The sequence below is a fragment of the Haliotis cracherodii genome, unplaced genomic scaffold, assembly GCF_022045235.1.
Source record: "Haliotis cracherodii isolate W230 unplaced genomic scaffold, xgHalCrac1.p SCAF_10, whole genome shotgun sequence".
In the NCBI taxonomy this organism is placed as follows: domain Eukaryota; kingdom Metazoa; phylum Mollusca; class Gastropoda; order Lepetellida; family Haliotidae; genus Haliotis; species Haliotis cracherodii.
In genome coordinates, this window is record NW_027266265.1 from 13,436,914 (window position 1) to 13,461,464 (window position 24,551).

General features: G+C 43.1%; 2 protein-coding genes across 2 annotated transcripts; one reads left to right on the forward strand and one right to left on the reverse strand.

Moving 5' to 3' along the window:
• Positions 1-1,565: 1,565 nt before the first annotated feature.
• On the reverse strand, positions 1,566-14,707 carry LOC139446709 (2,4-dienoyl-CoA reductase [(3E)-enoyl-CoA-producing], mitochondrial-like). The gene is made up of 8 exons (XM_071228003.1): positions 14,630-14,707; positions 12,324-12,523; positions 11,565-11,622; positions 10,219-10,453; positions 9,387-9,486; positions 7,645-7,717; positions 5,251-5,397; positions 1,566-2,578 (listed from the first exon to the last, which is right to left on the reverse strand). The coding sequence occupies exons 1-8, from the start codon at positions 14,684-14,686 to the stop codon at positions 2,456-2,458; spliced, it is 993 nt and encodes a 330-aa protein (XP_071084104.1). The 5' UTR covers positions 14,687-14,707; the 3' UTR covers positions 1,566-2,455.
• A 212-nt stretch (positions 14,708-14,919) lies between these two features.
• LOC139446716 (bolA-like protein 3) lies at positions 14,920-19,176 on the forward strand. Its single transcript, XM_071228013.1, has 4 exons — positions 14,920-15,013; positions 15,980-16,127; positions 17,213-17,301; positions 17,830-19,176. The coding sequence occupies exons 1-4, from the start codon at positions 14,981-14,983 to the stop codon at positions 17,896-17,898; spliced, it is 339 nt and encodes a 112-aa protein (XP_071084114.1). The 5' UTR covers positions 14,920-14,980; the 3' UTR covers positions 17,899-19,176.
• The last annotated feature ends 5,375 nt before the right edge of the window (positions 19,177-24,551 follow it).

Sequence of the window (24,551 nt, forward strand, 5' to 3'; positions counted from 1 at the left end):
CACCTCTTCACTCTTTCCCCACATCTCATTTTGGATCAGTGAGTGATTGCACATTGTTTTTATGACAGTCAGCAATATTCCAGCTATAGTACAACAGCTGTACATTTTCCTGTGTCCAGGAAAAACAATGGTTCAATAGCATGAGCCACGATCCATGTCTCAAGGGTACATAGTACCCAACCATCCAGGTCACATACTGTAACCATCCAATTGTCACCACTGTAACCATCCAGTCTTCACCACTGTAGCCACCCAATCGTAACCACTGTAGCTACCCAATCATCACCACTGTAGCCACCCAATTGTCACCACTGTAGCCGCCCAATCGTCACCACTGTAGCCGCCCAATCGTCACCATCGTAGCCACCTAATCGTCACCACTGTAGCCACCCAATCATCACCACTGTAGCCACCCAATCATCACCACTGTAGCCGCCTAATCGTCACCACTGTAGCCACTGTAGCCGCCTTATTGTCACCACTGTAGCCACCAAATCGTCACCACTATAACCATCCAATCGTCACCATTGTAGCCGCCCAATCATCACCACTGTAGCCGCCGAATCATCACCACTGTAGCCGCCCAATCGTCACCACTGTAACCACCCAATCGTCACCACTGTAGCCGCCTAATCATCACCACTGTAGCCGCCTAATCGTCACCACTGTAGCCACCCAATCGTCACCACTGTAGCCGCCCAATCGTCACCACTGTAGCCACTCAATCGTCACCACTGTAGCCACCTAATCGTCACCACTGTAACCACCCAATCGTCACCACTGTAGCCACCCAATCGTCACCACTGTAGCCGCCCAATCGTCACCACTGTAGCCACCCAATCGTCACCACTGTAGCCGCCCAATCGTCACCACTGTAGCCGCCCAATCGTCACCACTGTAGCCACCTAATCGTCACCACTGTAACCACCCAATCGTCACCACTGTAGCCACCCAATCATCACCACTGTAGCCGCCTAATCGTCACCATTGTAGCCACTGTAGCCGCCTAATTGTCACCACTGTAGCCACCAAATCGTCACCACTATAACCATCCAATCGTCACCATTGTAGCCACCCAATCATCACCACTGTAGCCGCCTAATCGTCACCACTGTAGCCACCCAATCGTCACCACTGTAACCACCCAATTGTCACCACTGTAGCCGCCTAATCATCACCACTGTAGCCACCTAATCATCACCACTGTAGCTACCCAATCGTCACCACTGTAGCCACCCAATCATCACCACTGTAGCCGCCTAATCATCACCACTATAGCCACCCAATCGTCACCACTGTAGCCACCCAATCGTCACCACTGTAACCACCCAATCGTCACCACTGTAGCCGCCTAATCGTCACCACTGTAGCCACCCAATCACACCACTGTAACCACCCAATCGTCACCACTGTAGCCACCCAATCATCACCACTGTAGCCACCCAATCGTCACCACTATAGCCACCCAATCATCTGGGAAGCTAGTTGGACTCCATGGAAATCCATTTGGAACAGACAGAGACGACATTTGATCCTTCATGGCTTGTAAAACTCAAATGAAAACATCATCAATAATTAGTCAAACAGTGGTCACCGAATTCGTAAGAGTTAAAAATAATAATATCTCATTCAGATTAACTGCATTCCTAAATCAGTCGGTGTGTTGGCAAACATTTTCGCAATTTTTCTTCTTGAAAAAATATTTTATGACAAGGAACGTCTATTTGTATGTATATCGAGAATGTCTGAGTGTGGAGTGGGAATACAAACAAATAACTACAACACAAACAAATAACCACAACACAAACAAATAACAATAACAGAAACAAACAAATAACTATACCATAGACTGACAGACAACGACAACAGATGAAAATATAACGATTTTATTATGTTTAATTCTTTAACACAAATAAATAGTCATATGGAATATACCTTAATATAGAGATGGTTAATCATTGACTTGTGCAGTGAGTAATGGATTTGTTCTATCATGTCATTGAAACCATCATGAGGTACTTCCGGTTCATCTCCAATGCCTCAATAAGTCATCAATCAAGCATCGGTTTTCATCCCATACACAAATATTTCTTCCAATTAAACAAAGAATCATTCAAACACACAGCCATGTTCAGCCATCTTCAACCATTCTCATTAATCAGATCCAGATGACCTGGGCTCACTTGCACAAAGCGATCTTAGCGCTAAGATGATTGTAACTCCCACGCTTTAACACAGGCTTACAATAGTCGTAGCGCTAAGATTCCTTTGTTTATGGACCAGGGCCCACTTGCACAAAGCAATCTTAGCGCTAAGATGATCATAACTCCCATGCTTTAACACAGGCTTACAATAGTCGTAGATTCCTTTGAGCAAGTGGGCCCTGGTCAATAAACAATCTATGCACTCATGTAGAGGGACTCTATGAAGAGGTGTGGACGGTCCTGGACTAGGTTCACGATCCTTTCACCCCTCTGATCATGGCCTCCAGCTGATCCCACTGTTCCTTCGTCACCTGTACCAGTGGGCTGAACATCCCCGAGGAGGCAGGGTACTCGCCCCCATTCAGTCTCACCACCTGCAACATACATGCCACACTAACACTAACAGAGGCAGGATCTGGGATTTCCACTTTGTTGGGTATATCCCGGCAGCTAAGGGACACAACTTACTGCACTGCCATAAACCCATTGGTATCCCCTAGTCTGAATTGTGGTGACTCACAAAGCATACCAAGATTACAGACTGTGATCTTAATGCACCCAGTTCATACTTCATTTCTGTCAAGCCTAGTGACTTATTATCATTCCTATGCTGACAAGTGGTCAGTGTCCCCACCACACTGCATCGCTACAAGTGGTCAGTGTCTCCATCACACTGCAACACTACAAGTGGTCAGTGTCTCCACCACACTGCAACCCTACAAGTGGTCAGTGTCTCCACCACACTGCAACCCTACAAGTGGTCAGTGTCTCCACCACACTGCAACCCTACAAGTGGTCAGTGTCTCCACCACACTGCAACCCTACAAGTGGTCAGTGTCTCCACCACACTGCAACACTACAAGTGGTCAGTGTCTCCACCACACTGCAACCCTACAAGTGGTCAGTGTCTCCACCACACTGCAACCCTACAAGTGGTCAGTGTCTCCACCACACTGCAACACTACAAGTGGTCAGTGTCTCCACCACACTGCAACACTACAAGTGGTCAGTATCACCACCACACTGCAACACTACAAGTGGTCAGTGTCTCCACCACACTGCAACACTACGAGTGGTCAGTGTCTCCACCACACTGCAACACTACAAGTGATCAGTATCACCACCACACTGCAACACTACAAGTGGTCAGTATCACCACCACACTGCAACCCTACAAGTGGTCAGTGTTTCCACCACACTGCAACACTACGAGTGGTCAGTGTCTACACCACACTGCAACACTACGAGTGGTCAGTGTCTCCACCACACTGCAACACTACAAGTGTCAGTGTCTCCACCACACTGCAACCCTACAAGTGGTCAGTGTCTCCACCACACTGCAACACTACAAGTGTCTCCATTACACTGCAACACTACAAGTGGTCAGTGTCCCCACCACACTGCATAGTTACAAGTGGTCAGTGTCTCCACCACACTGCAACACTACAAGTGGTCAGTGTCTACACCACACTGCAACCCTACAAGTGTCTCCACCACACTGCAACCCTACAAGTGGTCAGTGTCTCCACCACACTGCAACACTACAAGTGGTCAGTGTCTCCACCACACTGCAACCCTACAAGTGGTCAGTGTCTCCACCACACTGCAACACTACAAGTGGTCAGTGTCTCCACCACACTGCAACCCTACAAGTGGTCAGTGTCTCCACCACACTGCAACCCTACAAGTGGTCAGTGTCTCCACCACACTGCAACACTACAAGTGGTCAGTGTCTCCACCACACTGCAACACTACAAGTGGTCAGTATCACCACCACACTGCAACACTACAAGTGGTCAGTGTCTCCACCACACTGCAACACTACGAGTGGTCAGTGTCTCCACCACACTGCAACACTACAAGTGATCAGTATCACCACCACACTGCAACACTACAAGTGGTCAGTATCACCACCACACTGCAACCCTACAAGTGGTCAGTGTTTCCACCACACTGCAACACTACGAGTGGTCAGTGTCTCCACCACACTGCAACACTACGAGTGGTCAGTGTCTCCACCACACTGCAACACTACAAGTGTCAGTGTCTCCACCACACTGCAACCCTACAAGTGGTCAGTGTCTCCACCACACTGCAACACTACAAGTGTCTCCATTACACTGCAACACTACAAGTGGTCAGTGTCCCCACCACACTGCATAGTTACAAGTGGTCAGTGTCTCCACCACACTGCAACACTACAAGTGGTCAGTGTCTACACCACACTGCAACCCTACAAGTGTCTCCACCACACTGCAACCCTACAAGTGGTCAGTGTCTCCACCACACTGCAACCCTACAAGTGGTCAGTGTCTCCACCACACTGCAACACTACAAGTGGTCAGTGTCTCCACCACACTGCAACCCTACAAGTGGTCAGTGTCTCCATCACACTGCAACACTACAAGTGGTCAGTGTATCCACCACACTGCAACACTACAAGTGGTCAGTGTCTCCACCACACTGCAACCCTACAAGTGGTCAGTGTCTACACCACACTGCAACCCTACAAGTGGTCAGTGTCTCCATCACACTGCAACACTACAGGTGGTCAGTGTATCCACCACACTGCAACACTACAAGTGGTCAGTGTCTCCACCACACTGCAACCCTACAAGTGGTCAGTGTCTCCACCACACTGCAACACTACAAGTGGTCAGTGTCTCCACCACACTGCAACACTACAAGTGGTCAGTGTCTCCATCACACTGCAACACTACAAGTGGTCAGTGTCTCCACCACACTGCAACACTACAGGTGGTCAGTGTCTCCACCACACTGCAACACTACAAGTGGTCAGTGTCTCCACCACACTGCAAGCCACAAGTGGTCAGTGTCTCCACCACACTGCAACCCTACAAGTGACGGTGTCTTCACTGCACTGCAACCCTACAAGTGGTCAGTGTCTCCACCACACTGCAACCTACAAGGGGTCAGTGTCTCTATCACACTGCAACACTACAAGTGACGGTGTCTTCACTGCACTGCAACCCTACAAGTGGTCAGTGTCTCCACCACACTGCAATCTACAAGAAGTCAGTTATACCTGTCCAGTGATCCAGCTGGCATAGTCGCTGACCAGGTAGGTTGCCAGGTTGGCCAGTTCCGGCACTTGCCCGAGACGTCCAGTTGGGACACGATGGACGAACTTCTGTACAAACTGACCAGTTGGGTCAAGTCGACTGAATGCTCCCTGAAACACAAGGTTTGGTTGTCATCTTATTGATGGCTGATATAAGGAGTGTGACATTGCACCTAGAACAGACTTTTCTTATTTCTTTTCTGTTTTCTGTTTTCAGATTTTACTGTGAAAAATCCTTGTTGCTCGGTGGGAAAAACGTAGAATGAAGACCATAATTCAGATTTCTTGTTATTATTAATCTGAATGTGTTGCCATGGGAGCAGTGGTTACCTTGTGGATCTTCCTGATCCTATTGTATCAACAAGTTGTATTTTCAGATCATTTTTTACCACTGTTAATTAATTTAGGTTTGTTGGAATCTATTACCAAATCTTAAAAGGTTTCACTCTAAGGAAGTGAAGTAAACTTGACAACTCTTTTGAGTGAGTGAGTGAGTGAGTGAGTGAGTGAGAGTGTTAGGAGGTTGAATGAATGAATGCTACATCAGCTATATCTCAAGTTTGCTTGTTATTTAACGCCGCACTCAGCAATATTCCAGCTATATGACGGCGGTCTGTAAAATATCGAGTCTAGGCCAGACAATCCAGTGATTGACATCATGAGCATCAATCCACGCAATTGGGATCGATGACATGTATCAACCAAGTCTGCGAGCCTGACCACCCGACCGCATAAGTCGCCTTTTACGACAAGCATCGTTGCCTTTTACGGCATGCATGGGTTGCTGGGTTCTACCCCGGAATCTTCATGGGTCCTATATCTCAAGTGAATGAGTGAATGAACGCTACATAAGCTATATCTCAAATTGAGGCAGAAAAACCAGTGGTTGATAACATGAACAACATTTACGACAACCATAACATATGCTGATCAACATGGGCAGAAATGAAGGGGCAGCCTACAGGGAAAAACATTTCTAGTAATTCTTGACCAACTCGTGTTATTCCGGGACAAGCCGAATAGCGACTCTTGCCCCTCTCGTGGCCATTTCTGCTACCGGGTTCCGTCTTAGCGCAAACGGGCATACCTAAAACAATTGTCAACTCGTTGCATAATGTTTCACATATATATCCCCATATATTATATATATTTCAGATGCAATTAAAAGCACATCGGGACATGCGGATTTATACAACATGATTGACCACATTTAACTGTGTCTTGGGAATATTTTCAGATGCAAGATGTAAATCATAAATTGTTTCTGAGGAATTCTTTGACGAAAGAACTTGAAATCATACGCGCATTCGGATTGGTTTGTCGTATTTTCGCACATAACATTCATCGATAGGGGGACGAGTCTTCTTGCAGGTTACGGAAAGAGACGAGTGGTGATGAATGATTTCTTGTCTCGCTGAACACCTGGGTTTGATTTGGTGTCCCCTAGAAGGATATTTCTTGAATATTGTCCCAAAAGTCAAAAATAATTTCCAATCACTCACAAAGTGTTAGTTTGTTTGTTTGTCGTTTAATGCTGCACTCAGCAGTATTCCAGCTAAATGACGGCAGCCTGAATATAATCAAGTCCAGACAATCCAGTGATTGATATCAACAGCACCAATCCACACACTTGCATGCATCAACTGAGCCAGCGAGCCTGACCACCTGATCCCGTTAGTCACCTCTTAAGACAAGCAAAGTCCAATGACTGTTCTTATGGGCAATGATCCACACTGTCGGGGTATGATGACACGAAATCAACCAAGTCACTGATTCTGACCAGCTGATCAGTTAAGTCACGCCCAATCTCATTAAAATCAGACATTAGTTCTCGCTACCGCTAAACAAAGATCTGAAGACATCCCATTAGGGGTTAATCAGAACGACCTTTCATCCGACCAATCAGAGCGTCGCTTACCAGATTATGAATGTGATTTCTAATCATGCAACCTCGAAAGTTCGAAAACTTTATTCCCAACGAAAGTTACGGGTTTAACGACTGAATCCATACAATCTAGCCCATCTCTTAGCCATTCCAGAATGTTCTTTTGTTCAGGTTTCAAATTTGTAATCGAGAATTTGTCAAATTATGTTTCGAAGCATAGTCGCCAATTTGAAATTAGTGCTGTAAAGCACGAGAAAGCTGCCTTCTGACTGGTCATTCCATTGGTTGGTCAAGGTTCGTGCAAGGTCTGACATGACCCATTATGGGATTTCTTCAGATCTTTGTTGAGTGGTAGCGAGAACTAAGATCTGATTTTAATGAGATTGAGTCACATCTTACTTCCAGCATTGGTTGCTGGGAGCCAATTCTAGCCCTGAATCCCCATGGGGGTCACAGTGGTGATGTCCACTTACCTTTGTCTCAATAGCCCCGGGAGAAAGACAGTTGAATCTAAATCCATGCCTGGCCCATTCAGCAGCTAGAGATCTAGGTATAACCAGACAAGAGAAATAGATTAAGAAGAACTTTCGCATTTCACAGACAACTCAAACATATTTATAAACAGGGGTGTTGAATACCTGCATGATGTACATTTTTTGTTTTGTTTGTTGTTTAACGCCGCACAATATTGCAGCTATATGAAGGTGATCTGAAAATAATCCAGTGGTGGATATCATGAGCATCGATCTATGCACTTGCATGCATCAACCAAGTCACCGAGTCTGGCAACCTAGTCGCCTCTTACAACAAGCTTGTCACATGATGTACAAGCAGTGTGGTGCGCTTAATTTGAACGGGGCACAGGTGGCCCAGTCATCTAAGGCGTTAAAACCAACTCACTCACTCACTTAATTTGAAAACTTATTAATCTATGTCCTGTCTATCTACTATGTTGGAAGGCCTTTCCCAGGTTGATGGTACAAAACTGTTTATTTGGTTACATACTAGTTTGAACAAGCAAATAAAAAAAAAACACCAGCCACCAGCACTATATTTTCAAAAGTCATTGAATGACAACCAATTCTTGTATTTTTTAACGACTTCTTCAACATAAATGGTTTGGTGACAAAATATTCAAAATGATCCTTTGTTGGCTTGAATTCTCCCTCAAAATTACCAGAGCTGCCATTGACCATGTTTGTCAAATAAATACCAAAGTACAAAATAAGTGAAAATCATAGATCTAAAATTCCAACAGTGTTAATGAATAGTTCTCAAAACAAGGGTGAAAAAAATCTCCCCCTACAAAGTGTCATCTCTACAGATGTTCCAATTTGGGTAACCCGAATAACTGACAAATAAAAAAAAACGTCAAATAGACTCAAATATTTATATGTTATTTACAAGATACGCGATCCAGACAGATGTCTTCTATCTCTGAGGATAATATCCTCATCAGTGTTGACGGGCCGCAGTCAAATGTAGAGCCAATTCAAGTGGTCCAAATTTGCTTGCCTGAGTGACGTCTCCGGCAGCGTGAGTGTGTCAGTTGGGTTTAACGCCGCTTTTAACAGTATTCCAGTGTCAGCTTAATGTGGGAGGAAAGCCCGAAATGATGCAGGTCTCAGACGTTTACCCCTTCGGTGAAACCCACGAGCACGGGTATGGTACTGACAAACCTAGAAACATAATCGGGGGGAACCGGGATTCAAATTCACAATCATAGATTTCTGGCGTGCCCAAGGGACGCAACTCAGCATGCGAATCACGGAACCTTAGATGACTGGGCTACCATGCCCCCCCACAGAGGCAGAACACAACGCCCTGGATCGGTGATGCTTACAAGCATGGTGAACCAACTCCTTGCCGGCCAGAAGGGCGACCAAAAGCTGTTGGAATTTCTAGTTGTTGGAGATCTTGCAATGCACCAGAGGGAGCAGTCATACCAGTGGACACGCTTATGCATTCAGATCTACCCAAGAGATGGCTAGGGCACCATGATCCCATGTTCGGTACCAGGATAAGTTGAAAATACTCCATAATATACTTATCCTGCATGACCCAAGGGCACTCCCATAACTGATGTCTTCCTCCCCACAGTACCATCAGCCCTGGAGGATGTTCAAAGACAATGGCGTGTCTCCCGACACCCGATGTCACAGGGGTCATTGTGGCTAGTGGTAGATGGAATCCCAATAGTACAATATCTACTTACTTTGTGAGTGCTTCAACACCTGACTTGGCTGCAGAGCTTGGTGCAACAAATCCTGAACCAGTCTCTGCATAATCAGTTGATATGGACAAAAATGCCGCTCCTGAAACAGGACCATATCAGCATCGTTTCCCTTCCTGCATCTAGAGTCAGCCTCCATGGCCTAGTGGTAGAGCGTCCGCCCGGAGAGCGGAATTTAGGGCTTCGATCCGCAGCCACGTCATGCCAAAAGATGTTAAATGATTGTACTTGTTGTAACCCTGTCTGGCCTTCATCATTAAGGGACTAACAGAAGGACTGGTGGGCTCAGAGACAGTGTACTGTGTGAATGGGGTATTCATGTTAAAACTGCGGCATGGTATCTCAGTGGGCTAGCACTATAAATCGGCACTTAGTCCAGACTAGTACAAGCAGCAACCCATACAAACAAACACACACAGGAATTCTCATCGCTATATAAGTGCAATAATCTTGGACGCCATGTTAGACCCAATTTCACACTATACTGACTGAGTCTACCAGTCCTTGTTTTTTCCCCTTAATGCTGAGTGCCAGGCAGGGTAACAACAAGTACCATATTTTAACATCTTTTGGTATGACACAGCCGGGTATCGAAGCATCACTTTCCACTCTCTGGGCACACTTTCCACTCTCTGGGCATACGTTCTATCCACTAGCCACTGAAGGCGGTCCGTTATTAAAGTATATATATGATAATTGATCAAAGGGAGGGACAAAGATGGATGATGTGGTCAAGTGTGCGGCATGCAGGAAATATTGTTTGTAAAAATCAGCGCCCTCTGGACTTCTGTGCACGGCGATCCCGCTGTTTTACCTTTTCCGGCATCAATCAGCCTCTTCCCAGCTTGCAATGTGACGTTGGCTGTGCCATTCAGAACAATATCAACCACCGTCTTCCATGCATTGTAGGACAACCTCTCCGTTGGGGAGATGAAGTTGCCCGCAGCATTGTTGATGATGATGGTAGGAAGGTCAAACTCAGATGTGATCTTGTCAAGGGCTTGTTTCACAGCAGCCTCATCCCTCACATCTGCAGATATTGGAAGCACCTGGCATACAAATGAAATGATCGAGTTGGAATTTAATTAAGAATAAAAAGATCTACCAGTATTTTCATAGTGGGCCTGACAAGTTTACATTGTCAATTCATTGACACTGTCACAGCTAAGATGCTAGATGCAATGCTGAATATTAGATATCTTTATTAAAGTACATAGTACTTTTTATTAGTTGTGGAAAAAATTGGCCAACATAAACATTTAAAACATTCTGTTGATGAGAGTTATCTCCCTTAGCAGTTGAAAGGTGAGTACCAGTTCTCATTACATCATACAGAACACAAAACCGAGTACAGTTGATCCAGAATCTTCACTTTAAGCAATACTAATATAAACATTAATATATTACTGCCATAGTCAACCCCAATTATATACAGGATCTTATTTCTATGTTGTATACGTTACTGACATGCAATATTCGAGCAAAATGACAGCAGTCTGTAAATAATCAAATCTGGACCAGTCAATCAGGTGATTGACATCATGAGCATCAATCCACCCAATTGGGATACAAAGACAAGAATCAACCAAGTCAGCGAGCGTGACCACCCGATCCTGTTAATTGCCTCTAACAACAAGCATGGGTTGCTGAACATCAATTCTAACCCAGATATTCACTGGGATTATATCAAAGAAGTATGAGTATCGAAAATCGAAGTGTCATGTTACATACCAAAGTCACCCTATAGTGAAAATGGGGGGCACGGGTGGCCCAGTCCTCTGAGGCACCGTGATTTGCTGTGCAGAGTTGCGTCCCTTCGGCATGAGAAACCTATGATTGTGGGTTCGAATCCCATTTCCCTCCGATCATGTTTCTAGGTTTGTCAGCACCATATCCATGCTCGATGGTTTCACCGAAGCAGTAAATGTCTGAGACCTGCATCACTTCAGGCTTTCCTCCCACATTAAGCTGACACGCCGTGATATACCTGGAATACTGTTAAAAGCGGCGTTAAACCCAACTCACCCACTCACTCACTATGAAGTGAAAATGAAGCAATGATGGCACAAACCATAGATTACAAGCCAAAAAGCAAACTTCGCGAAAATGCTGTCATCATTATACTGTGTGCATATAAAACTAAGTCCTCAAATGTTTTACCTTATTCCCAGTTAGGCCACTTATTTCTGCTGCTGTTTGTTGCAGTGGCTCCATTTTTCTAGAAATAAATAACCACTAAACATGTCAAAATATTTTGACATTGAGCTGTCTCGAGGAAATTAGCTGTTCCTTTACATTTAATACACAACATATAAACAGTAAATACACAATAACCCGAATACCTGATCTGACATCACAAGGGCCGTTTGGGTAGCCTAGTTGTTAAAGCGTTCGCTTGTCAGACAAAGGCCTGGGTTAGATCGATTCCCCACATGGGTACAATGTGTGAAGCCCATTTCTACTGTCCCCTGCCGTGAAATTGCTGGAATATTGCTAAAATTGCGGCATTAAACCATACTCACTCACTAACATCACAAATAGAACGATGAGTGGCGTTTCAAGCTCAGATATACATGAGGTGAGCTGCTTCCTGCTCAACCTCTGGGTATTTCCTCCAAACAGCACATCCTGCTCACAGCTGTCAGTGCACAAGCAGTTGGACTTCAAGTCTGACTGAAGATCTACATGAAGTTGACAATTTATACAGCAAGACAAAGTAAACACACACATATAATAATAATTGCTTGTTTAATGAAGAAAAACATCCAGAAAATACTTCAATATATTAGATCAACCAAGGAAAAATTCCAAGACAAAAAGGCTTTCTTCATTTGAAATACAGGAATTTATCTGAAATTACAATCAGCACAAAATAGTTTTTCATGGATTTAAATAGAGTTGGTAGTTAGGGTAACTCACCTGCCTGAAATGGCCACTCTGGCGCCAAGTTGAGACAAACACAATGCCATGCCCTTTCCCAGACCAGTTCCTCCTCCCGTGATGAATGCCGTCTTGCCATCAAATGTACCCGGTGGCAACATTGGAGTTGAGACAGAAGGGAAGTGTTTTGCGTGTGCCAAGGGCTTGTAGCTGTTGTAGCGTACATGCCTGCATTTACACTAGGAAAGAAACAGGATGTTCTGTAGTTCACCTTGAAGGACTCAACGTGAGTTTTATTGTGGTTAAGATATTTGACCATTTTGACAGCATTTGTTTTGTAATTTCTAGTCTTAAACAAGAAACTTTCCATGAACTACTTACCAAAGTCATGATCATGTTTTTAATACAAACGAATAATGTCCACATAACGCTTACAGTCTGGAAACTCTAAATACCAGGCAATTACACTTGAAAACCCACATGTATAAGTGAGTGAGGTGGGTTTAACACCGCACTGAACAGTATTCAAGCAATATTCCAGTGTCAGCTAAATCAGGGAGGAAAAACCGAAGTGATGCAGGTCTCAAAGGTATACCACTTTGGTGAAACCCACAAGCATGGATATAGTGCTGACAAACCTAGAAACATGATCAGGTGATCCAGGATTGAAACCCACAACTATAAGTTTCTGGCCTGCCCAAGGGACGCAACTCCACACAGTGAATTGCAGCGACCCATCTTCCCGAGGCAAGTGAGTAAGCTGACTCTAAAAGTCCAGTTTCCACCCTTGTCTAACTAGGCTGGAATTTCTGGGCTCAATCGTAGCGCCACAAGTGGCTCTTATGAGTTATGTCCCTTCTATGCCTCGCCTATGGACCAATCAGATTCCACCTCTCATATCACTTACAGTTGCTTCGATTTCTTTGCATAATTTTGATTGGACTATGCATAGACTCGAAAGTCCAGCCAAAATCTAACTCCATAATACCAGCCTAGTTCGGTAAGGGTTGAAACTGGACTTTTATAGTCATAGAACTCTCTTGTCTCAGAAAGATGTAGACAACATGTAGACGACCCTTAGATGACCGGGCCAGCTGGTTCCCTATATGTCTGACATAAATAAAGCAAGATTAAAACACCAAGGATTCTTTGTCATATCTTTAAATCCAAATCTTGAAGATTTTGGGGTCTCTCAACCTCATTAAAATCAGATCTTAGTTCTTGCTTCAGCTAAACAAAGATCTGAGGACATCCCATTACCGAAGACCAGCCTTGCGCGAGCTTTGACCGACAAATGAAATGACTGACAAGAAGTCGACATTAGCCAATCAGAAGGCAGCTTTCTTGTGCTTTACGGCACTAATTTGAAATTGGCGACTATGCTTCGAAACATATTTTGACAAATTCTCAAAAAAAAAATTTAATCCTGAACAAAGGAACATTCTGGAATGGCTAATAGATGGTCTAGATTGTATGGATTCTGTCGTAACGCCCGTAACTATCGTTCGGAATACCCCGTGTTAAAGTTTTCGAGGCTGCATGATTAGAAATCACATTCCGACTGTCACTTTCATGATCTGGTAAGCGGCGCTCTGATTGGTCAGATGAAAGGTCGTTCTGACGTGACCCCTAATGGGATGTCCTCAGATCTTTGTTTTTGCAGTAGCGAGAACTAAGATCTGATTTTAATGAGATTGGGGGTCCCTGGACTTCAATTTCTAACAACTGTATGAACAGTTCCATCCTAAGCAACTAGTTTTCACTGTATATAAAGGTTAGGCTGACATCATAGAGGTATTTCACTTCCATTACTGATAGAAAAGGTGCAAATAAGCATAATGAGATCATCACAAAACAGACACGCATTTGGAACTGATCACCAAAGGAGCACAGGTTTTGTTTATTTGTTTGTTGTTTAACGCTGCACTCAGCAATATTCCAACTATATGACGGTGGTCTGTAAATAATCGAATCTGGGCCAGACAATCCAGTGATTGACATCCCCGAGGTTGCAGGACTAGTGGACTAAGATGTTTGTTTATTGTGTGCATAGTCAGAAAGAAATGCGAACATCAGCGACTTGTACTCGTGTAATCTTGGAATTCTAATGTTATCGTCATTAAACAATATATCACATGAATAACCACGGGTCCGGGTTGTCCAGTGGGTATCCGGGTCCTAGACAGCCACAGGACCCTCCCGGCCCGAGTACCCGAGTTACCCTCCCCGCCCCTACGTCAGGGATCTGATTTATTCATCATTTTTCTGTGATTGGCAATTAAAACTCTCCCGAATATAATCACGCTGCATCGCCACTGTCTAAATAATGCAAATTGTAACCGTACATTTTGGTACACTGCTCTAATCACCGGTCCACAACACTTATCCATGAGCGCTGACATTTTGAAAACTCCCGGATGCAATACAGGGAGATGCCATTTACAATAATAACTGAGATTGTCAACGCGCAATAAAAGCACACGTGCGTTCCATACAACGTGTTATAAATATTTTGATTATCCTTTTCTGTTTCTGTAATACTTTATTAGCAAAAAAAGATAATTATTGCAAATTCTCCAATATTTGGTTTTATTTGGTACTTACTGGTCCCCACGATTAAGGTGAAGGACACATAAATAGACAATTTACGTGCAAAGGGAGAGATAGTGTTGACCTTTGTCACGAGATAAGTCACGATGATTCGGAGCTTCCTAACAAAGAGGCAAATGGTACGTTGTCACCAATGTTTAGTTATGTTATTGACATTATGCTTTTGTAAAGTACTTTTTATGCCACATGGTGTGAAACTTTTAAGTGGCATTACCGCTAGATCTAGATGTATCACTATGAGGAACATGGTCATTTTCTGGGACAGTTTACATCATTCAGTGTTGGTGAGCACTTGGTGGGACAATCGCATAGAGCATAGATCTTTGTTTCGATCTATATCCAGTGAACTACTGGGCAGATTGCAGACGATGTCACTAAACATTCTAAACCCTTCAAAACTCAAATTATGCAGATTCAGCACAACCATTATCAACCTCAGACACTTGTGTAACTGCAGTCTAGCCCCATAAAGAGTGACAACTGTACATCCCCTCCAGTAGACACTGATTCTGTAAAAAACAGCAGGTATAACAGTAAATGAATTGTGCCCAATAAGAAATCATATATAAAATTTAATAAATACAGTAAACTACAGTTAAAACAAACTTGAAGGGACCACTAATTTTATTTCATAATAACCGTAGTTTGTTATAAGCATATAAACATCATTTATACAACAAATGGTCAGGACTAAAAATAAGTTTGTTATATCGATCAGTTCGTTTTAAGCGTGTTTGTTATAACCGTAGTTTCTTGTAGTCCCATTTGGTGAGGGGCTTGGGTGGCACCGTTGACTTAAGGTTTCTGGGGGTTTGAATCCCAGATTCACCCTAATTAGAATTCTGGATTCATTAGCACTGCACCTGTGCATGAGGGTTTCACCAAGGTTCTAAATGCTTAGACCTATATTACTTCCCACATTAAGCTGACATGTCATTACTTTAACTGAAATACTGTTCAGGACGACATAAAACCAAACTCTTTTGCTTATGGTGAAGAAACAGACAATGAAATAACAGTGCCTCTTAATTATTTTATCAGTCAAATTTGTTCACTCTTGGTCACTCACACTCTGTTTCTCATAGCTCTGGAGATTTCCAGTATCAAATCATCCTCGATGTTGTCTGAATAGCGAGGCTCCGCCCGAGCTGACAAGAGGAGAGAAAAAACTCATAGATGTTCTCAGGGTGAAGTTCCCCGGGGCGACTTCGGTACAGGTTGCCGATATATCAGGTGAGTCATGTCGAACCATTCACAACAAAGTTCAGTACCTTATATATATTTAGGGGGAACGGGTGGCCCAGTCGTCTAAGGCGCCGCGATTCGCTGAGCAGAGTTGCGTCCCTTGGGCATGCCAGAAACCTATGTTTGTGGGTTTGAATCTCGGTTCGCCCCGATTATGTTTCTAGGTTTGTCAGCACCATACCCGTGCTCGTGGGTTTCACCGAAGTGGTAAATTCTGAGACCTGCATCACTTGGGGCTTTCCTCCCACATTAAGCTGACATGCCGCGATGTAACTGGAATACTGTTAAAAGTGGCGTTAAATCCAACTCACTTATTCACTCACTTATATATATTTAAGAATAATAACAATAACTTCAAGTGAAGGCTCATGACTCTACATTATTACCCTGGCCTTTAGATCCGTGTGCACTTAAATATCATTCTCAACTCACCGGGGAGTAGACCCCATGCCAGGTCTAAAAGACCTCTTGGTCATGGTCTTGGGGCACAAACAAGCCATGCCTAGGGATTTCACCAAAGTTATAGACAGAGCTAAAGATAAGCTGTTTATTTGCGTAAAATACCCCCCAAAGCTATTCAAAACCCAATTACTTTCAATTAACATGCGTACAGAAACACATTCATTAAAATGAAAAGTCATTTGTTTGAAAACAGCACTCGTAAATACCCAATGAAGCTTTTTCAGCATTCGTACAACAGAGCTAATCTCCGAAACACACTTCCAAGCTAATCTACTTTCCGAGTCAAGCCTATATTTAGAACCCTTACATACATCTAAAACATTATTTCATTTTTCATTAAATCTCAAAATGCTTACTCATTTTGGGAAAAACCCAATAGAGTGATGAAAAGATGAGTGAAAAAATATTGGTTACCTAATGAAAAAAGTAACCCACTTGAATTAGAAACCTTCGAGCAACACTCAATTCTCAAAAAGTTATCTGGAGCTCTGTATAGATTTTACAACCCGTATCTCGTTGTTTTAACTTACACTTCATCAACTTATGCTTATAGATTGTGCCCTTTGAAGTAGTTGTGTGGTCAAGTACATCTTGTGTTTTGTGCTCACTAGGAGGGTGTGGAGCTATGTATCAGATATCAATAGAAGCCAGTGAGTTCCAGGGCAAGACCACGCTGCAACAACAGAGGATGGTGAACAAGGTGAGTCTTTAAATTGTCAATAAAGCGACACAAAACCTTTCCTGATCATTAGAAATCATTTTGCAATTCTGCCTATATCCTTAGCTGAATCGCAATCAAATTGTGATGATACCAGGTGTTTGTGAAAAGGTGAGCTTATCCTTCCCCACCTGTGACACGGGTAACAAACACATGCAAAGGCAAAACTCAACTTTCAGATTAGTACTGCTTTGATGAATGGCAAGTTTTAACAGCAAGACACCGAAAAATAATTCAATGCTTTTTTTGGAATAAAGATTTTTATACGTATTATTCATCATTTGTACGAACAGCGGTGACAAAGATTTTTTTCCTCATTTCACTTACTTGTAAAACAGTCAAAAACATAAATTGTCCAAAGTTTGTTATTCAACCTTTCAGGGGTTTTTTTTGTTGGTCGGTCTTGTAAACCAACTAAAACGCATTTCTTTAAGGTCAAACATAATCTAACATATGAAAAATGTACCACAGCACATGATGTACATATATTCTTCGTATTCTTTGTTCCAGGCTCTGTCAGAAGAAATAAAGGAAATGCATGGACTTCAGTTAAAAACCAAGCCTTCGAACACATCATAGGAATGAGCTGTGTACAGTTATTTGTGTTATGTGTACAGATGTGGACGTACAGAGAAATGAGAAACGGGATCTGAAGCCGAACATCCCCAAATCATGTTTAGTTGAATCGAAAAAAAACAAAAGAATCTCTCAACATTAACAGAAAAAGTGTGTACAAAATGGTGAATTTGTAATATTTTGCCTGAACTATAAATATATGTGTATGTGTCTTCAGATGCAGGTGAAAGCTTGATATTTATTAAGTCCAAATAGTTCACATCTCATTAGACGCCATTGGAATTCCTGGTTAGAAAAGATCCCCAGCAACCCATGCTTGCCCGAAGAGGTGACAAAATGGTTAGGGTGGTCAGGCTCTGAGGCTTGGTTTATTTACAGGCCACTCTCACAAAAATACCCAGCTTATTGGAACCTGTTACATGTAACACAATCAAATTGTTGTTGAAAACAAATAGTCCTTCCAAGTTTCCTCTCGTCTTTGGACTAGTGGACTGGTGTCTTTCCCGGTCAGGATACAGCATCTTCCCGAGGCAAGGGAGTTAACTGACTATAACAGTCCAGTTTCCACCCTTGCCGAACTAGGCTGGTATTATGGAGTTACATTTTGGCTGCACTAATGAGCCTATGCTTAGTCCAATCAAAATGGCGCACTGGAATCGAAATCCGGTTCGTAAACTGTCATGCAGATTTGGGTCGATTGCAGGATTTGCAAAACATGAGCACCGCCAACTCATTGTTAGCAGATATTTTCCAAATCTTTTCATGTTTTTAATCAAGGTGCTCACTTGATTTGATGCATTTCGCGATGTTAGACCCGTTTTATCACAATATAGATCTTGATTATCGATCAGACCGTCCTGACTTGGCGCCACCATTTTGTGTGAAGCAAAAGCAAGCGATACCAGAGGTGGAATCTGATTGGTCCATAGGCGAGGCGTATAAGGGACATAACTGGTAATAGCCACTGGTGGCGCTACGATCGAGCCCAGTATTTCCAGCCTAGTTCGGCAAGGGTGGAAACTGGACTTTTACAGTCAGTTAACTCTCTTGCACGGGAAGATGAGATACAGTGTCTCGCCAAGGCTAAATGTCTGTAGGTGTCCTGACATGTCAGATACGATTTGTTGCAACAGGATGAGAAAAGCTGATTATAATATTATTCATGCTTTGGGGAATTAATTCATTTTGAGACCTGAAGAACTTAATATTGTTTGATGATATGTAATGGATGACATGGTTATTGTTTTCAAACTAGCTGCAGATATGGACATTTCTGACTGAATAAAAAAGAATAAGAAAACAAAAAAGTGACTGTCTAATTAATGTATTTTCTACAGAAATGTTAAGTCTGATACTGGACACAAAGGGTTCCTGTCTTCAGTTTAGAGAGTAGGGTCAGCCTGGTGCTAGCCTGTTGAAAAAAGGACCAGGGTGCATTGCTGTCGAAGACAATTTTGGTGCATTGTTGTTGAAGACTGAACCTCAGTGGGGTGCTGTTGAAGACAATCTTGGTACAGTGCTGTTGAAGACTGAATCTCAGTGCGGTGCTGTTGAAGACAATCTTTCTACAGAGATGTTGAAGACTGAGAGTTATGAACAGCATCCTCTATATCTCAAGGGCTAGCATTTCAATAAACCTTTTGCCAATTTAATTGGTTCCGCAACTAGGTCTATTGTACCAATCAGGATGCATGTTACAAACCAGCCTTAATGTTGGGCTCGCTAGTCCCATTGATTATAATCGAGTTTGCCAGAAATGTGACATTAAAAAAACTGACTGACAGCAGAAGAAAGCCCTCACAAATAGTTTTGATGGAAAAGGATGCCTCCAGGTCCATTAAAACTGGCGATGGCATTGTTTTTTTCTAGGTAATACGAGTTACATGTATGTTGACGTTTGATTGGTCCGTAAAATGTTAATAAAAATCAAGGGCGGGTAATTTGCGATGGCAAGAATCACGGGAATGGATCCGGGTGTTAGTGTTGGTTTACCGAAATGCAAGCCCTGGGCCCACTTGCACAAAGCGATCTTAGCGCTAAGATGATTGTAACTCCCATACTTTAACATAGGCTTACAATAGTCTTAGCGCTAAGATCGCTTTGTGCAAATGGGCCCTTGTCATATAGCGGATGCATGAACAGTGGGAAAAAAGAACTTGACAAAATGGATGAGCTACATCAGTGTCTTTCATCTACGAAACGGGGCACTCTCTGTATCTCTGTAACCAATCCCTGGCCTACGTCCCACATATGCACATATTCTTCGCAATCCAAGATAAAGACCTTACTATGTCAGCAGCAGTGGTGTCGTTTACATCATCAATGTCCTCCCCAAAGTTGGCTTTTCCTTCTTCAAAGATGAGATGGGCAGATACGTGTGGTTGTCCAGACGGCCACAAAAAAGTCAAAATGGCCACACACAAAAATCATAACGGACACATGTAAAAAGTCAGAATGGCGATGATGATAATAATCATAATAATGATATTGACTTTATTGCATTTTAGGTTAATATCACATCTCTACAAAGAAATCATTAATCCATGAGATATGTGTTTTCAATCACGTACAGCATGTGGCATTAACATGTTTCCTTGAGATCAAGGTTAACAACATGCTGTCTTAAACTGTTACGTTGCTGGTAGGCAGATATAACAAGCCTACTTTTAGCCAGATTGCGATTATTTTAGAAATTTAATTGATTATTTTAGAAATTTAATTAAGTCAGATACTTTGTAATTGTATCGGTGACGGAATGAGCGTTAAACCGGATGTAGGGTAGAAAAAGTAGACAGATTCGGTGTAGCAAGTGGCAGAATGTTGGGAGTAGTCTCTTATAGGTGAATAACAACCAGTCAGAGCTCGAGATAAGCGGCGTATTTGCGTAACATACGCATTAGATATACTGAAATACGCAGCGTATTAAATGCGCAATGAAACTATAAATGCGCTTGAAATAAAATTAATGCTTATATTAGAACTATTAGATAAAACGATTGCATATATTACAACTGTTCGATGAAAAGATTGTGTATCAGCTGATCGCCACATTCACTTAAAGCTTCTGCGACAAACATACTGATATATGCCAATTGAAAAGCACATCGTGCCTAGTCAATGTACATGTTTCTTTATTGGTCGCTGATTGGTAATTATAACAACTACGCCTTCCTCACAATGCTAGGTTTTGTAAACTAATGACCGCCCGGAGGAGGAGCCGCAAGCAGACGCAGGCGGGTTTCCTGGTATTCACATAGTTGTAAATGATTTACAGGGATTGTTACGAAACGGGTATTAAGTTAAATACCGCAAAGTCAAGAAACAATTGGGTAAAAAAAATTGAATATCCCCTGAAAATCAACCCCCTGGGTAAAATACCTAATTAAGCAAAAGTTTATCTATAAATCTGTAACAGATCTTGTTCATTTCCAGGGCACTTAACAGGTGTCCCTTATCATGTCGAGATGTTACGTGATAACGTCCGACTCTGCAACCACCAGGCACCATTTCAGCATGACAAAGCTCGATCCCATACAACAGGGACACGGGTGGCCCAGTCGTCTAAGGCGCCGCGATTTGCTGTGCAGAGTTGCGTCCATGAGGCACGCCAGAAACCTATGATTGTGTGTTCGAATCCCGTTCGCCCCAGTTATGCTTTTAGGTTTGTCAGCACTATACCCGTGCTCTTGGGTTTCACCGAAGTGGTAAACGTCTGAGACCTGCATCACTTCGGGCTTTCCTCCCACATTAAGCTGACACGTCGTGATATAAATGGAATACTGTTAAAAGCGCGTTAAACCCAACTCACTCACTCACTCCCACACAACACGAACCTGTACTGATTTCCCGAGATTCCAGAACATGAATGTTAAGGCTGTCAAGGCCGCCGGATATCAATCCAATTGAGCCCATGTGGGATGAGCTGGACAGACATTTAGGTCAATGTCAACCAGAGCCACAGAATTAATGGACAGTGATTGGATACGAAACATGGTACCCGGTCAGGAACAAGCAGATGAAGAGATGCGTTTAAATTAATTATAATTGCAGGGAGCGGTTCAAATATACACATGCACAAAAGTTAAGCGCCACCATATTAATAGTCTCTTGATTTCACGTGTGGGAATCAGAAATACGAAATATGATGATGTATGACTGAATTAGGCTTCCATAGTGTCATGAACCCAAATTTGTCCAGATACCACAAGGAAAGCGTGCTTTACGTGTTGCTGCTGTTCCCCTTCCCTATAAATAGTGAAATTCAAGTTTCAGACACGTGGTTGCATTTTGCTCCTGTGAGGAGAAAGTTAACGAACGCTGAAAGATGGCAAGTGATAGGCATGAACAATGCTGGCATGTCCTGCAGGGCCATTGCAAGACAAATGGGTCGTCATCACAGCGTTATCACTCGTTTGATTGTCAAACATGGTCAAACCAATGATGTCAATGACAAGCATACGTCTGGTAGGCCAAGAAAGACCTCTAACAGAGAGGATAGACGTCTTTTCAGGATAGTCAGACGAAATCCATTTGCCACTTCAACAGATTTAAGACTGCAGTGGATTACCCATCAGAGACTCAGAGCGGCTGGTTATAACGCCAGAAAACCAGTAAAACGTCCTCAACTGACTGAGAGGCACATGCGGAATCGTCTGATATGGTGTCGTGCCTGTAGTCGATGGAACTTGGCCAACTGGAGAAGGATCCATTGGTCTGACGAGTGTCGAATGCTGCTACGAACTGTTGATGGTCGAATACGTGTTTGGAAGCAACGTAACACTCGTTTTGCACCAAGGAACATCCAGAAGCATGTGGCGGGGGGCGGGGGGGGCGGGGGGGGGCGGGGGGGGGGGGGGTCTGTGATAATATAGGGTTGTGTTTCCTTCGGCTGCAAACTTCCGCTGGTGATAATTCGTGGAAACCTGAATGACCAACAATACCAAGATGCCGTTCTTCGTCCAGTGGTAGTCCCTCATTTTGACAACCATCCTCTTCAGACAAGACCTGTTTACATGGACGACAATGCTAGACCACACAGATCTCGGGCAGTTTGGGCTTATTTGCGTCAAGAAGCTATTGCCACTCTTCCTTGGCCGGCCTGTAGTCCGGATCTTAATCCGATTGAGCATCTCTGGGACATTCTTGGCCGGAAAATCAGACATCGTGATCCCCCAGTTCAAAATCTCGCTGGACTTGAAGCTGCACTTCAAGAAGAATGGATCCGTTTGCCTCAGAGAAGCATTCAACGACTTGTAATGAGTATGAGGCGTAGGGTTGAAGCTGTGGTCAATGTCCGTGGATCATACACACACGTTACTGACGTTTCTGTCTTGCAATAGACTCTGCACTCCCTAGGGTGTCTATGTGACACCTGATATGGTCTGCTGATATCATGACAGTTACATGACAAAAAAAGTTTTTCAATGTTTTCTAATCCTTCAATTTCTGGTCTTCGATAAAATTCCACTCTGCTCATATTCTTTTGGAACACAAGATAAACTTGCTTTGGGACAACTTTTGCATCACATGAGGTTTACATATACGGCTTACAACAATCGTACATCTCGTTATAATAGTCATCATTAAGTGCCAAAATTAACAGTTCACAAATATGGTGGGTGGCGCTTAACGTTTGTGCATGTGTATATAAAACATTGTATTGACCCGTGTTAGTGACGAAGTGACGCGTTAGAAAAGTGTCGTCTGGTCTCTTGCCTCGCTAGCAGAGGCGTAGGCGGTGCCCTTCCCTTCGGCTTTTAGTGGTTTTCAGTTGAGATTTTAAGGGCAAGCAAACCAGTCTATCTGAGGCGAAGGGCAATGTCTTGCTTCTAAAACTATACCCAAGACACAGTTAAATGTGTTCAATCATACTGTATAATTCCGCATGTCCCGATGTGCTTTAAATTGCATCTGAAATATATATAATATATGGGGAAATACATGTGAACCATTACGCAGCGAGTTGACAATTGTTTTAGGTATGCCCGTTTGCGCTAAGACAGAACCCGGTCGCAAGAATGGCCATGAGAGGAGCACGAGTCGCTATTCGGCTTGTCCCGGAATAACACGAGTTGGTCACGAATGCGTTTTACTGCTGTCTTTTGGCCGACAAAGGAAGTAGTGTATTGAACGAAGAGTAAGTGAGTAGAGATTTACGCCGCATTTGAGCAATATTCCGCATGTGGGCACCAGAAGTGGGCAGCGATAACCAGTCAGGGAATCTAACCCAGGTCTTCCGGATCTTTGACAGAGATACAGTTAACTACGATTATAACGAACTCAAAGGGACCATGCACTAATTTTAATTCGTTATAACCGTAGTTCGTTATAAGCAAATGTACGGAATATATACAGCAATTGGACAGGACCAAACAATTGTTCGTTCTATCCGTCAGTTCGTTATAAGCGTATACTTTACTGTACTAACATATACATGTAATTTAACATCGCATTGAAAGTTTATATATTTGACACTCCATATTCAATGATACGTCAACTTTTTTTATCAGGGTTTGTGCTGATTGGTCGTTACAGAGAAAACTTAAACTTGGTTGACATTCAGACTGAGGAAAGACGAACAACCCAAATTGTACCGAGGCAAGCGCTCGTGGATCATTAGCTCGGCAATATTATTGAAGCGTCATAAAATCACTCGC

Coding starts and splice junctions, on each gene's coding strand:
- LOC139446709 (XM_071228003.1), bottom strand. CDS start 14,686: ATGTCAGCGCTCATGGATAAGTGTTGTGGACCGGTGATTAGAGCAGTG. Junction 7,718..9,386: donor GGTGTTGAAGCACTCACAAA/GTAAGTAGATAT, acceptor GGTTATACCTAG/ATCTCTAGCTGCTGAATGGG. Junction 2,579..5,250: donor CCAGCTGGATCACTGGACAG/GTATAACTGACT, acceptor TGTATGTTGCAG/GTGGTGAGACTGAATGGGGG.
- LOC139446716 (XM_071228013.1), top strand. CDS start 14,981: ATGATTCGGAGCTTCCTAACAAAGAGGCAAATG. Junction 15,014..15,979: donor TCCTAACAAAGAGGCAAATG/GTACGTTGTCAC, acceptor TGTTTCTCATAG/CTCTGGAGATTTCCAGTATC. Junction 17,302..17,829: donor AACAGAGGATGGTGAACAAG/GTGAGTCTTTAA, acceptor TCTTTGTTCCAG/GCTCTGTCAGAAGAAATAAA.